This window comes from Helicoverpa zea, chromosome 9 (assembly GCF_022581195.2).
Source record: "Helicoverpa zea isolate HzStark_Cry1AcR chromosome 9, ilHelZeax1.1, whole genome shotgun sequence".
Taxonomy (NCBI): domain Eukaryota; kingdom Metazoa; phylum Arthropoda; class Insecta; order Lepidoptera; family Noctuidae; genus Helicoverpa; species Helicoverpa zea.
The window spans coordinates 853,871-865,904 of NC_061460.1; the positions used below are offsets into that span (position 1 = coordinate 853,871).

The window sequence follows — 12,034 nt, forward strand, 5'->3', positions numbered from 1 at the left end:
TTGGACAAAGGACCGTTTTTATCCGGGTATGTGCCGGAAGTAGGCAGTTCCCCCGGGATGCGAGTGGAAACTGCCGGTAAATGGTAGTAGGTGTCACTGAATTTTTCATTTGTTACTCTAAAAATAACTTATTCAGTCTTAAATAACATATTTTTATGACAACGAATACTATCTCCATGACAATTGGTTTAGATTTGGTATGTCATGTGCTTATGGGTAATTCAGTTGAAAAGTAAAAGACAAATCAAGCTAAAATGGTCTTTATTATAATCATTCATAATTATGAGTTTTACTGATAATTCATAAATACAGTAAGGTCTCTACAGCAAATAGAAAAGACCCACCAATAAAATATCTTCATGAGGTATTTTTTCATTAACAATCTCTACAATAAATATTTAAACAAACTTTACTTATTATAATACACATTATTATGTAAATGATTGCTTAATTTGGTGTAAACTGTTATCATCACAAGTCCTTTAAGTTAAATTGTAAAATCTTAACATGAAAATTGTCCAATTCAGTATGAATTATATTATTGGAGTTATTTATATCAAGTTGGATATTATATTTAGTATCAAATGGCCAGAACTATTATTAAATACACTAACAGCCGTCTCAAAACTGTTTTGTCGGAATTTCAAGTCTTTAATTAACAACCATTTCGGTTCTAAGTTGTGCCGATATTCTAGATAGTGCAAAAAATACTATGGAAGATTCGTTAACTTGTAACTTTATTTTAATATTATTTTCTCTCTGTTGAATTATCGAAAATGCCTAGTGTAACGTGACGCAGTTACATTTTAATTTGAGTCTTATAACCAGCCGCTTCTGGGTCAAATTTGAATGAGTTCAATCATCTATTTCCAATACTACGTAAGAACTAGCTACTCTTAGAATTTAGTATTAATTTTCTCCGATATTTACTACGAGTTCTCAATTTTATTATCACATTTTTATTTTTAGACATGTCAAGTACATAGTTAAGGGGCAAAGCAGTTTAATGTAGTGTTTATTTTCAGCAAACGATTAAATATTTATTGATGGAAGAACAAAGCGCTAAGCTTTCACTGCACTTGCCCAGTATATTTTACGAAAATGTAAATCTTGTATTTTTTTCAATATACAGGTATTGCTTGAGAAACTTCGCTTGTAAAAAAATCACCAACAGTGTAGTGCTTCATACAAATATTTGAAGATATCGATAAAAAAGGATATTTACTGATTACATAAATAGAAAAGAAAAGAAGGAAAGGAGTGACAGGTTTGAAATAAGAAAAGAAAAATAAAACAAACGAAAAAATAAATTCAAAAAAGAATTTTACTAACATACACACGAGAGGGTGCATCAGATATATACATAATACATTTGTTTGTATACCCGTTTAGTACAATCACTTTACATGTTATGACCGACACATGCGAACGAAACATACATTTATACTTATTTAACTACTTAAATACACACAATTATTTTTGTATGGCAATGATATTAGGTATATTGAAAAATATGAAGACAGTTTATCCATATTTGATGTCAGCTGTTTAACGCACAGAACAAGTTTTTGTCATGCCTAGTTACTTGGATATTAGTTACTGTCTCTATTCTTTTTTATAATGCAATATCATTGACATTTGGGAACTTATCTCCTTCAAAAATTCTAGAAACTTACTCAGAAGCCAAATTTGATTGTGATGCTAATGACCATTACATTATTATCAACTCTGTTGCGCATGAAATAGAGTTCAAAATGTCAAACGCGATAGTCGATTCAACTTTGGCATTTTTTGGAAGCTGTAATTTGTGATGTGCAGAGCAAAATGACTCTTATCGCAGTTTACATTATGACTTGTTTTACAATTTTAAAATAGCAGCGACAATTATCTTCCTAATAGAAACCAAACCGAACATGCAACTATTCCCTCGATAAACGGGGCAACAAACTCTTCGAATACATACGTTTATTTGTTGATAGAATAAAATTTCGACTTATATACATATAAGCTGCCCGATTTAGAACGATATTTTCCACACATTGAGTTATTTTGGCAAGAGCTTTTGGTGACGAAATTATTGCACAATATTCTACAAATATCACAAACAAATTATCAATTAGTTACTCACAAATTGCATTCGAATCCTTTGTCATGATATTAAAAACAAAATATTTGTATCATTAAATAGCACGCTTAAAAAGTATAACACTGAAAGAAATAAGTTTCTCAAGAGACAAAAAAGAAACAATTGTATAATTATCTAAATGTGACATGCAGACCAGATGAAGTTAAAAGACAACAAAGGGTTTTTTTTATTTAGGACCTCGGTACTTTAGTGTTGGGAAAAACTATCGATAAAAGTGAGATAGAATATTACAAATAGCACTGAATTACTCATTATTATTATTTGTGTCTTTTAAATAGCACTATATTATTATAAAAATTACAAGTCTTAAGGCATCTGGTTATTACAGGATATTCCACGATTTATTTGAAAAAGATTTATTTTAATGTAATACAGTGCTCGTCAGCTTAGAAGACATTAAATCTTAATAACACCTAAGACTACAAAATTCAAACAAAGCTACATGATAACATTTTTTTGGTACATAATTTGTTTATTTTTCCTCGATTCAACTTATTTACACTATGATCATTCGATTATACATATCAGCATTTATTTCCAAGTATCTTATTCAATATGAAGACAATTCTTACACGAGTTTCACTGCACGGCGCTTTTTATTCTTAACACTACAACGTATTTGAATAATGCACATTATTTATTTTGAGAAAATCAAGTGGTATTTATATAATCATGACTTGGTGTCCTTCTCGTTTGGTAGTCTGTTACTACCAAAAAAAGAGAAGGTTTTAATTTGTGTAATATTATGAAGCAGATAGTAACTATTTGAGGGTGGATCCAGCCCCCTTAGAGCCAGCACTCACAGCTAAGTTGATAATGAAATGAAAGCAAAAGTTTATCTACTCTAATGCTTCTGAATTTCATAAAACTACGAATAATTTGTTAGTAGTTTTACGGGGCAGTCTTTGGAGATTCGATTTAAAAGTTTCTAATTAGTAATATTGTTATAATTAGGTTAATAATTTTTACGTTATTTACACATTGAAAAGAACATTTCAGCTTTAAACGACACGTACATTTGTAATTTTTTAATCAGTGCACGAACAGCAATTTAAGACTGATTCTTTTCTATGTAAAGTTTTATTCTATCATTTTTATAAACGCAATTCAATAGGCCGTTATCTTTAAAACCACACGAACCATTTTATTCCTTGCCTTAAATGTAAGATATATTTACATAAAGGACAGTTAACAATGTATTCCTGAATAAAACTTTACAACTTTTACCAACCAACTGTAATCCAACAAAACTCCATTCCCTACTCAACATTATTTTCATTTCTTTCGCAATTACCTTCCACAGCAAAACAATCTCTTTTTTCTACACTATCTCCATTGAAAAACTTTACATTACAATTCCAGAATAATTAATTAGAAAATTGCTTATTAGTCATTCTAAAACTCACTTTGTTATACTCTTCATGTACTATCATTTGTGATTTCCACACCCAAATTAATTTCTCAAAGCCAAAATACTTTGTTCTACGGCAATCTTAAGTTATATATCTTTTTATTATCTCCCAAATTTCCTGATACCTTAGTACCGAATTTCTACTTGCACTACATTTTTACATTACAAATTCGATTCATATATTTTTTCCTAGTAACTATAAGTTACTCTTCTCCTTATAAATAACATTCATTAAACGTCACAATTGCTATATAATGATTCACCATCGATTCTTATCAGCCAGATTAATTACATAAAAGTGATCTTAAAATTATGTATTCAAATGGTAGACAATGCCTAATTGTCTATCTTATAGGTGGTAAAACAGTGCCTAACTCACTTTGACTTAATTCAGTTTGATTTGTCAATTATTTAAAATATCGATATCGACACTAGGGTGTATACAGCACTAGAAATACTTATGTCGCTATATTTTAAGGAAGTTTTCATTGAGCGGAGACTTAGGTCTTATGTCTAGTATAACATCACTCTGTCGCGTTTCGTTCATGCATTCTACCACACAGGCATAAGAAAAGTTATATAATAATATTCATACATATTTATTTTGTTTTTTTAGTATGCATTTTGAGACTAACTAGCACTGGTTAGTTAAAATTTCCATGATTTCTGACATCCTCTGCTAAAATTAAAAAATCTTAATGTGAAAAATTAGAACAATATAAATCTGAAAATTTATTCTCCAATACAACACATATATTTGGAAAATCTTTTGATTTTATATGCATGTTTTTTAGATATTATTTTCTAGTTTACACTGTATAAAGTGTAAAGCCCTGAAGCCAAAGCTTTATTCAGGGCAAAGTCTAAAATACTGCTTTATCATTTCACTATAATGATTCAACAAAATTGATTTGCATTTATGCACTTGTCAAAAAGCATTCCCTTTTCAAATTACCATTTAATTCCAATCCTGATTTTCCTTCTCAAGTACATACCAAGACCATTCTACTTCACCCTATTTTCTTCTCACAACACAATATGGGTAAACTTAGCACTTGTTAACAATTTTCTCATATTCCCTCCTCTCTGATATTCTTTACACCATGAGCTTGCCATTAACCTTGATATCCCCATTGGGCTTAATTTCTTCGGCAGTTGGTTTCTTAGCGCAGTACTTGACGCAGCGTATGAGCGGCGTGACGAATAGGACCAGGCCTGATATTCCGATGAACACACCAGCCAGGTAGAATGATAGGTCGTATGAGCCGGTCACATCGTATACCCAGCCTGGAAATGAGAAAGTTTGATGAGTATAGAAAATGTGTAGGTTCATAGAAGATGATAGGTGGGTTCACTAAGTTTAGATGAAAAATCATGTAGAAATGTCATCAATAAAATTACTAAGTACAAAATAGTTTCGTTTTCGAGTCGAATATAGATCTTAGAATTTAGAATAACAGGTCATTAAGGCGTTAAGTTTGGTACACAAAAGATTACCCGGTGTTTAGGTCGTGGAGGTCATTTAAATGAAGAAAACTAGATCCGCGACATTAGCAAACTAACCAAACAAATAATAATACTAACCAGCCAACGGCGGTCCAATCAGATTAGCAACGCCTTGTATGAGCAGCAGCAGCCCATACGCATTGGTGAAGTTCTCCAGCGTGATCTGCTGGACGAGTATGATGCTGGTGAGCGAGTAGTTGGCGGCGATGGCGGCGCCGAAGGCCCCGGCGGCGGCCGCCAGCGCGCCGTAGCCGCGCAGCAGCGGCATCAGCAGCGTCACCAGCCCGCACGCCACCATGCAGCCCGCGTACACCACGCTCGCGTCCACGCACTGGAAGTCGCCCACCCAGCCCAGCAGGATCTGGAAGGCAGACATTGATAAGGTCATATTCATATTTTTTGCTTACCATAATGTTACAATGATGTTAAAAGGGGCTTAAAGCTAGGCACTTATATTATGGACCCTGTTAGGTCAGCTTTAATTCTCGCCAATTTTTTTTAGCGTAGCTAGTTTCTTAATGTAGTATGTTTATCTTTTGATGACAAAAGCATTAAAAGGAAGAAAATATTAATAAAATGACTTCTGATGCAACAAAGTTTTCTTTGATTACACATTCTCTCTTCATGACATGCGTAATTATAAATTACTCAATAATTATTGCTCACGTAACAGTCTCGCGGTTATCAGCGAGATGATTTAAATGGGTCAAGTTAAACAATGCCTACTGATAACGGCTGATAACTGCTAACTACCAGAATTACAATACTATGTAGGCACTGATAGTAATACCCTTTAAAGTGGAGATAGTGAAGGGTAATGGGTATTTTTTGTGTGACAGAAAGTGAGTTCGGGCTTTAAAAGGAATGTTCTGGTTTGATAAATAAGGTATTCCTGTACGATAACTTATGATAAGTGAAGAAGTAACAATAACGTTTTTTCAAAAAAAAATCTGAGCTGGTTTTGGATAGTCAAAACAACAATCAGTCCTCACCGGCACGAATACTTCGAAAATAATAAAGATATGAGAGTAGTTATTCTAAATGCAATAATACGCTTTGATCGTCATTCATTCCACCAGACGTTTGGTTCTAACAGACACAGCCAAGAAAAATATTGTAGAAAATAATTCAAACTCACCTCTCCAAACATATTGAGTATCCCAATGATGGAAATCAGCATGGACGACTGGGACTCATTAAAGCCCATCGTCATGCCGTTGTCAGCAATGTACACGTACGGCACGTCATACCACATGTACAGCAGAAAGTTCGAGATCGCGAATATCAGGAACGCTGGATTCGAGAAGTGGGAGAAGTCGAGAACATCCACTGCTAAGTCCCAGAAGTCCCAAAGCCCGGCGTACCACTGGACCTGAAATCATACACAATAGTTTTACTTAAATACGTTTTATTGAATAAATGGTACTGCTGTGTCAGCAAACAGCTTTTGGAGGCAACAGCTTAGGGAGTCAACGCTATTCTTTATGAGCCTCTTGTAGGCATTTTGTCTAAATTGATATTTGAAGAACTTTTTGGATGATTCAGACCACAATAACAGCCTTGTAACACGTCAACATCATACACATCAATTTCATTATATGATACTAGGATGGAACAAAAACAATGACGTTTCCTGTAAATTAGAAACAGAATCAATAAAAATTCTCACCTTTTCTTTAGCAATGGTAGTCATAGAGTTCCTGAAGATGTTAGGACAGGAAGACGCTCGCAGCCGGTAGCGGTTGATGTTGAGCATAGCGCCTCTGTACGTGAGCGAGTGTCTGTGCACACGCAGGTCCTTCAGGAAGGCCGGCGGCTTCTTAGTGGAGCCGGTGGCCTGCCGCCGCAGCCACAGCGACAGCGCTGCTTTGTCGTTGATGGGCGCCGTGCCCTGCGGCGCCGGGCGCGTTGCCCCGGTCTCGCCCGCGCCGCCGGGCCGCTCCGTGGGGGACATCAGTGCCCGCGGCGGGGACTGCTCGTGCAGCCGCCCACTGTCGCTGAAGCTTCTAGAAGGCAGCATCACCCCTGGGTAGTTCTGCGCAAGGATGGCGTATGCACGACCCCTGTTCGACATCAACTCGAACACCTCCAGTGACACTCCTTCCCCACCCGTCATAAATGTTGGCAAGTCCACCAAAGAACTGAACTGTGGAACTATTGGTGATGTGACTGTTTCTATATCGGCGGTCTCGTTAACCTTCTGAGAGCCCGCAGCACTGCTTTTACTGTCCGAAAAGCTATCAGCTGACGAAGCTTGATAACGTTTAAGCCGTTTCCTTTCACGTTTTCTTTTCCTCTCCTTAGCCCTTTCTTCATTCATCGTGGTCGTCCACGGTAAGTCTCTAAATAGCAGTCCACACACTGCCATATTTAGAAATAAACCAGCTAATATTAGTGTGGTTCCGCGCCACCCATATTCATCTAATAATACATAGGTCAGGGGCGCGAACACGAATGTTCCGATGCCGCTACCGCAAACCGAAATTCCGGTGGCTAAAGAACGTTTCTTCTCAAAGTAATATGCGACTATCACTACTGCCGCCACGTAACACAGACTTAATCCGAATCCGGCCATTATGCCGAAAGTTAAAAATAATGTCTCCATATTATCTACGAAGGCGGATATGACGAATCCTATGGCAGCTAGGATTGAGCCGAATATCGTCATGCGCCGACAGCCGTATCTATCAGTAAGGAAGCTGGCGATGGGCCCCGACAACAGCGGCATGGCCATGAAGATGCCAGCGATCCAGGCCGTCTTGCCCTTGCTCTCGCCGAAGTACTCGAGGAAGTGCGGGAAGAACACTCCGAAGCTGAAGGTGATGCCGTCGGCGATGAGGTTGACCATGAAGGAGGCGAACACGACGACCCAGCCCCAGCCGCCGTCGGGCGGGCGGGCCTCGGCGATAGACACGTCCTCATCGTCGGACGAGCTGGACGCCGAGCTGCTGGCCGACAGCGAGGCGGGCGCGGGCGGCGACTGCGCGTCGAACTGCACGTGCAGCGGCCGGCCGTTGTGCTTGCGGGCCGCATTGTCGGCGAGGGCGGCGACGCTGAGCGGCGCGGCGAGCAGCGGCTCGCTCTCGGGGATGGAGGCTAGCGCGCGCGGCGCGGGCCGCGGACTCTGTGGCTCGCTTAGGGCCTCCGCGGGCGAGGCTGCGGTATTGACGGTTTCGCGGGGTCCTCCTTCGAGCGGCCGATGGTTCGCGCAGTCCGGCGGCGGCGACACGCGCGCGCGGTCCATTCCGGCAGGGCGCGACGGAACTGCGCACGCAACCTGTGCAGCGCCTGATTAGCAGTCCGCCGGGCTTCCATGCGGACACCACACCACCGCCGTGACCTCATGCTGCAACAACACAAAACACACGTTACTGACCCGAAACCGACAGGATGCTTACATCCTACGATGCAGAAACTGTAAACACCTATCACATAACCCGCAACAAACTGATCTTACCACTTCAGAGCGATATTATCTTCACCAGTGCTCAGAGATATTTGATTTATTTCCAAGCAGTGACTTGTCACCTGACCTACGCACATACGAATAAGCCGAGCGCCCAGAGCCGCTCTAATTGGCTCTTTTCTATCTACTGAAATAGGAAACGAGTATAATGGTCGTTCGTTCATCTGCAGCGGATGCTCCAAGTGCTAAATCGTCGATCTGCAGAGACCGTTGATTGGAGTACAATGGACGCGTCGAGAGGCCGTGCAAGACCGCTTCTTGTATTTATAGATGTGAATATGATCAACTTAAGGAACGTTCAACTGTCGTTTACTATACATGGTTATATCACAAGTTATATCATTGTTACATTTTCTTTGCTCCATTGCGTGTAGCTATTGGAAAAGGTAAAGCAGCGAAACGAAAGGTCAGATTGCTGCCTTTGTTACTAAAGAATTCAGGGTAAGCGAAATAATTGTTTGGAAATGTTTTAGTAATGTAATGGAAACAAATGAATATTGTGTTCGCCTATTGAACCCGCACCTGTCTGTGTAGTAGCTAACAAGATTGTCCCTTCCTGAGTAGATTACGAGTAAGATGACATGGCGAAATTACGTTGGGAACGTAATTGGCATCACATTAGCAAGGCACTCAACCCACTCGGAGATTTCCGACGCCTGAAACGTCCTAAATCCTAATTACGTCGACCTCTGCCACTTTGTATTAATTGTTTTACTTCGTCAACGAGCTTCGTGAATATGTGCCCTGTCATTATCGACTTTAGTAATGAACGTCAACTTATTAACACACATTTCCAAAATGCTTTGAGAACCATTCATCATTGTGAAGCATTCTCGGAATGAAACAGTATTATTTTAAAATGAAATAGAAGGACCCCTACGGTGGAGCGACCCTTAAAAAGGTGACTCTTACGATAAAGACTTTTTTAATAGATGTTCATATGAAACCGTTCTTGGAGCTGCCTGGCAGTCGCGTCAGACCGCCTATTGTTACAACGACCTATGACAACAAAGAACACTTGTGGCCTTTTCGCAATAAACCGCCCACTGCGCCCACAATATCACTGTATTTTACAGCTATATTACATTCACTTTAAAATTACTAAAGTTTCGAGGTTTAAGGTAAACTTTTGTGTTGGGTAAAGCTGAAATTTCTGAAACTTAGTAACTTGGGAACAATCAGAAGTTTCGTAATAAATGTGCACTTCGCTAGTTTCAGCCAAAAACTTTTAGTATTACATTATGAGGTGTCACGTGTATCGAGGGACCTACTAAATAGAAAACAAATGAATTGGGAAGTTCGTTACCTGTTGTTAATTAACTAATTAGTCCGTCAGCTTTGCTCTAATCCTTCGCCCGAGTCCCAAATACACCCTGTCAGTTTGTAGTCTCACAGCGGGCTTAAATGGCTTGTTATATTGGTTTTTGCTCGGAAGGACCCATTTCACGTAATAGTATTTTTTGTGACCTGTTTTTTGTATCATTTTCGAGTGTTTCCAGGTAACTGACGATGGAACTGACAGATTATTACATGTTAAAATTAACGTTGAAGTGGCAATAATAAAAAAACTGTTGAAATATATGTGTAAATAGGATCTAACTCAGGATTCAAGTAATACAGAGTTCGTAAAATTATCGAAATATTGATATCGTTTGAGACTAAAATTATTCCAAACTATTCCCCGCGTATGTAAGCTTTCACGGCACACAACAGTTACAACGGTAAATCCGGGAGTACATGTTAGTACGTGCTCGCACCATTGCTCTATTTTTGGCAGCGAATTCAAATGTTTCATATAAAATGTAGGCGTGTCTGTAAATCTGCCATGTCCTGTTCCCCCAACCGCATTGCATCATGTGGGATGACCTGTTTCAGAATAGGGTCACCTGTAGCCAGCCTGCATTAGCCTATTTCTCTGATTAGCCTGAATGCTCAAAACCCGTAAAGGCTGTTGTTGACTTGCTACTAAGGTAAGATTAAAACGTGCCGAAGAAGGCCGAGCATGCCCGATCATAAATTATGTATTTTAAACAAACGACACGCCATTTAAACTAGGGAACTGGCTTTTACTCAATCTGGACTACCAAAATTGTGTGCAGAATAAAATGTTCCGGGTTTTCATTTATATAAATTATGAATAATAAAATAGCTCTCCCATTGACAAAATGAAAAAGGTTGAACTTTTATCAGCTTGTGTAAATAAAGACAAAGGGTAATGGAATAACATGTTGCCATAAAATAAACAACATTTGTTATTCGCTGTAACAATTCCAGTTCTAAAAGTTAATAGAATCCAATTCGTGCGGTGCTGTGTTCATCCGAACGTTGGAGTTTCGTTTTTCGCAACAAAGCTACAACACAGCTCGATTGAAAGGCAAACGGTTTAATAGAGAAAACGTTAGCACATACATATCTGGAAAGCAACGAACACAACAGTTTTCAGCTTGCTTTTTATTTGTTGAACATTTAATTACAGAATACCAGGGCTGCTAACGCAAGGCTACATAGCAAACAAATACTTTTGAAACAAATGTTTTTCTATACTAAGTAGAGGTAGTGAATAACGTCGTACGTTGGCCTCATAACTTAGCTTACTAGTACTGTGGTTAGCCAATTTGGCAACATTTTTACCAATACCATCGACCTTCTGAAGGTTTCAGTCTCAAATACTAGCCATAGAAAGTGTTTTCTTTTTTATTAAATTAATTTTTTTTGCTTATATGACTTTCTTATAGCCGTCTCAGCATATTCGAACATGGTTGTATGGGGACTTGTTTTTCAAGAATATTGTAGTAAATCATGAAAGTAAAGCTCATAAACTTTGTCAAAGAGTAGGTAAACAACTTTGGGCGTAGGCAAAATACTTTGAAGTTAATGACTAATGTATTGTTGTGTCCGGTCTGCTGACGGTGAAGTATGGAACATCAAAACAACAGAAAAATTATATTATCTAAGAGAATTATGTGTTTAAAGAAAAATATTGAAATTCACTACAACTCTAGCGTATGGCCCTATTGAAATAGTATTCTGCTGTGGTCTTGCAACAATCGCTTTTAGAAAACATCTGCAGACGATATATATCTATGTGAACTCAAAACCTGCATTTTACACCGTACCTAGTTTCTACAAAATTGTAAACAAGTAGATAAAAATTCAGACAATTGGGGTAGGTATCGTAATTTCTACACCTAGCCTTGGGCATTGAATTTATATTTGCTGTAAAAGGCTATTGGATTTCTTTCTGTTTGCACGTACCGAGTAAGAAAACATTAAAACTTAAGCAACATGAAAAATACATGAAATGGGGTAGGAGTCCGACTTTGTCCCTTAAATATTTTATGCTACCTGCCCGAAAGTATACTTATTGTGTACCTTGCGTATTTCTCGACCATGGACAGAATGCATTATTTTTAATTCATGGCTACTGAAATTCAATCGTTTACTGTTTAATCTTAGATCAAGGCTGCTACTATCTTAGTTGAAAATATAACTAAGTATCTGTATG

General features: G+C 38.2%; 1 protein-coding gene across 2 annotated transcripts in view; it reads right to left on the reverse strand.

Moving 5' to 3' along the window:
- Positions 1-1,306: 1,306 nt before the first annotated feature.
- The window catches only part of LOC124633005, a 31,749-nt gene continuing 21,021 nt past the window's right edge, over positions 1,307-12,034 (reverse strand). For both annotated transcript variants that reach the window (XM_047168079.1, XM_047168080.1), the window contains exons 2-5: positions 6,733-8,409; positions 6,202-6,435; positions 5,142-5,424; positions 1,307-4,844 (exon numbers count right to left, since the gene is read on the reverse strand). In XM_047168079.1, coding sequence (XP_047024035.1) covers positions 4,654-4,844; positions 5,142-5,424; positions 6,202-6,435; positions 6,733-8,307 — 2,283 coding nt within the window. In that variant the 5' untranslated portion in view covers positions 8,308-8,409 and the 3' untranslated portion in view covers positions 1,307-4,653. The remainder of the gene's footprint in view (positions 4,845-5,141; positions 5,425-6,201; positions 6,436-6,732; positions 8,410-12,034) is intronic.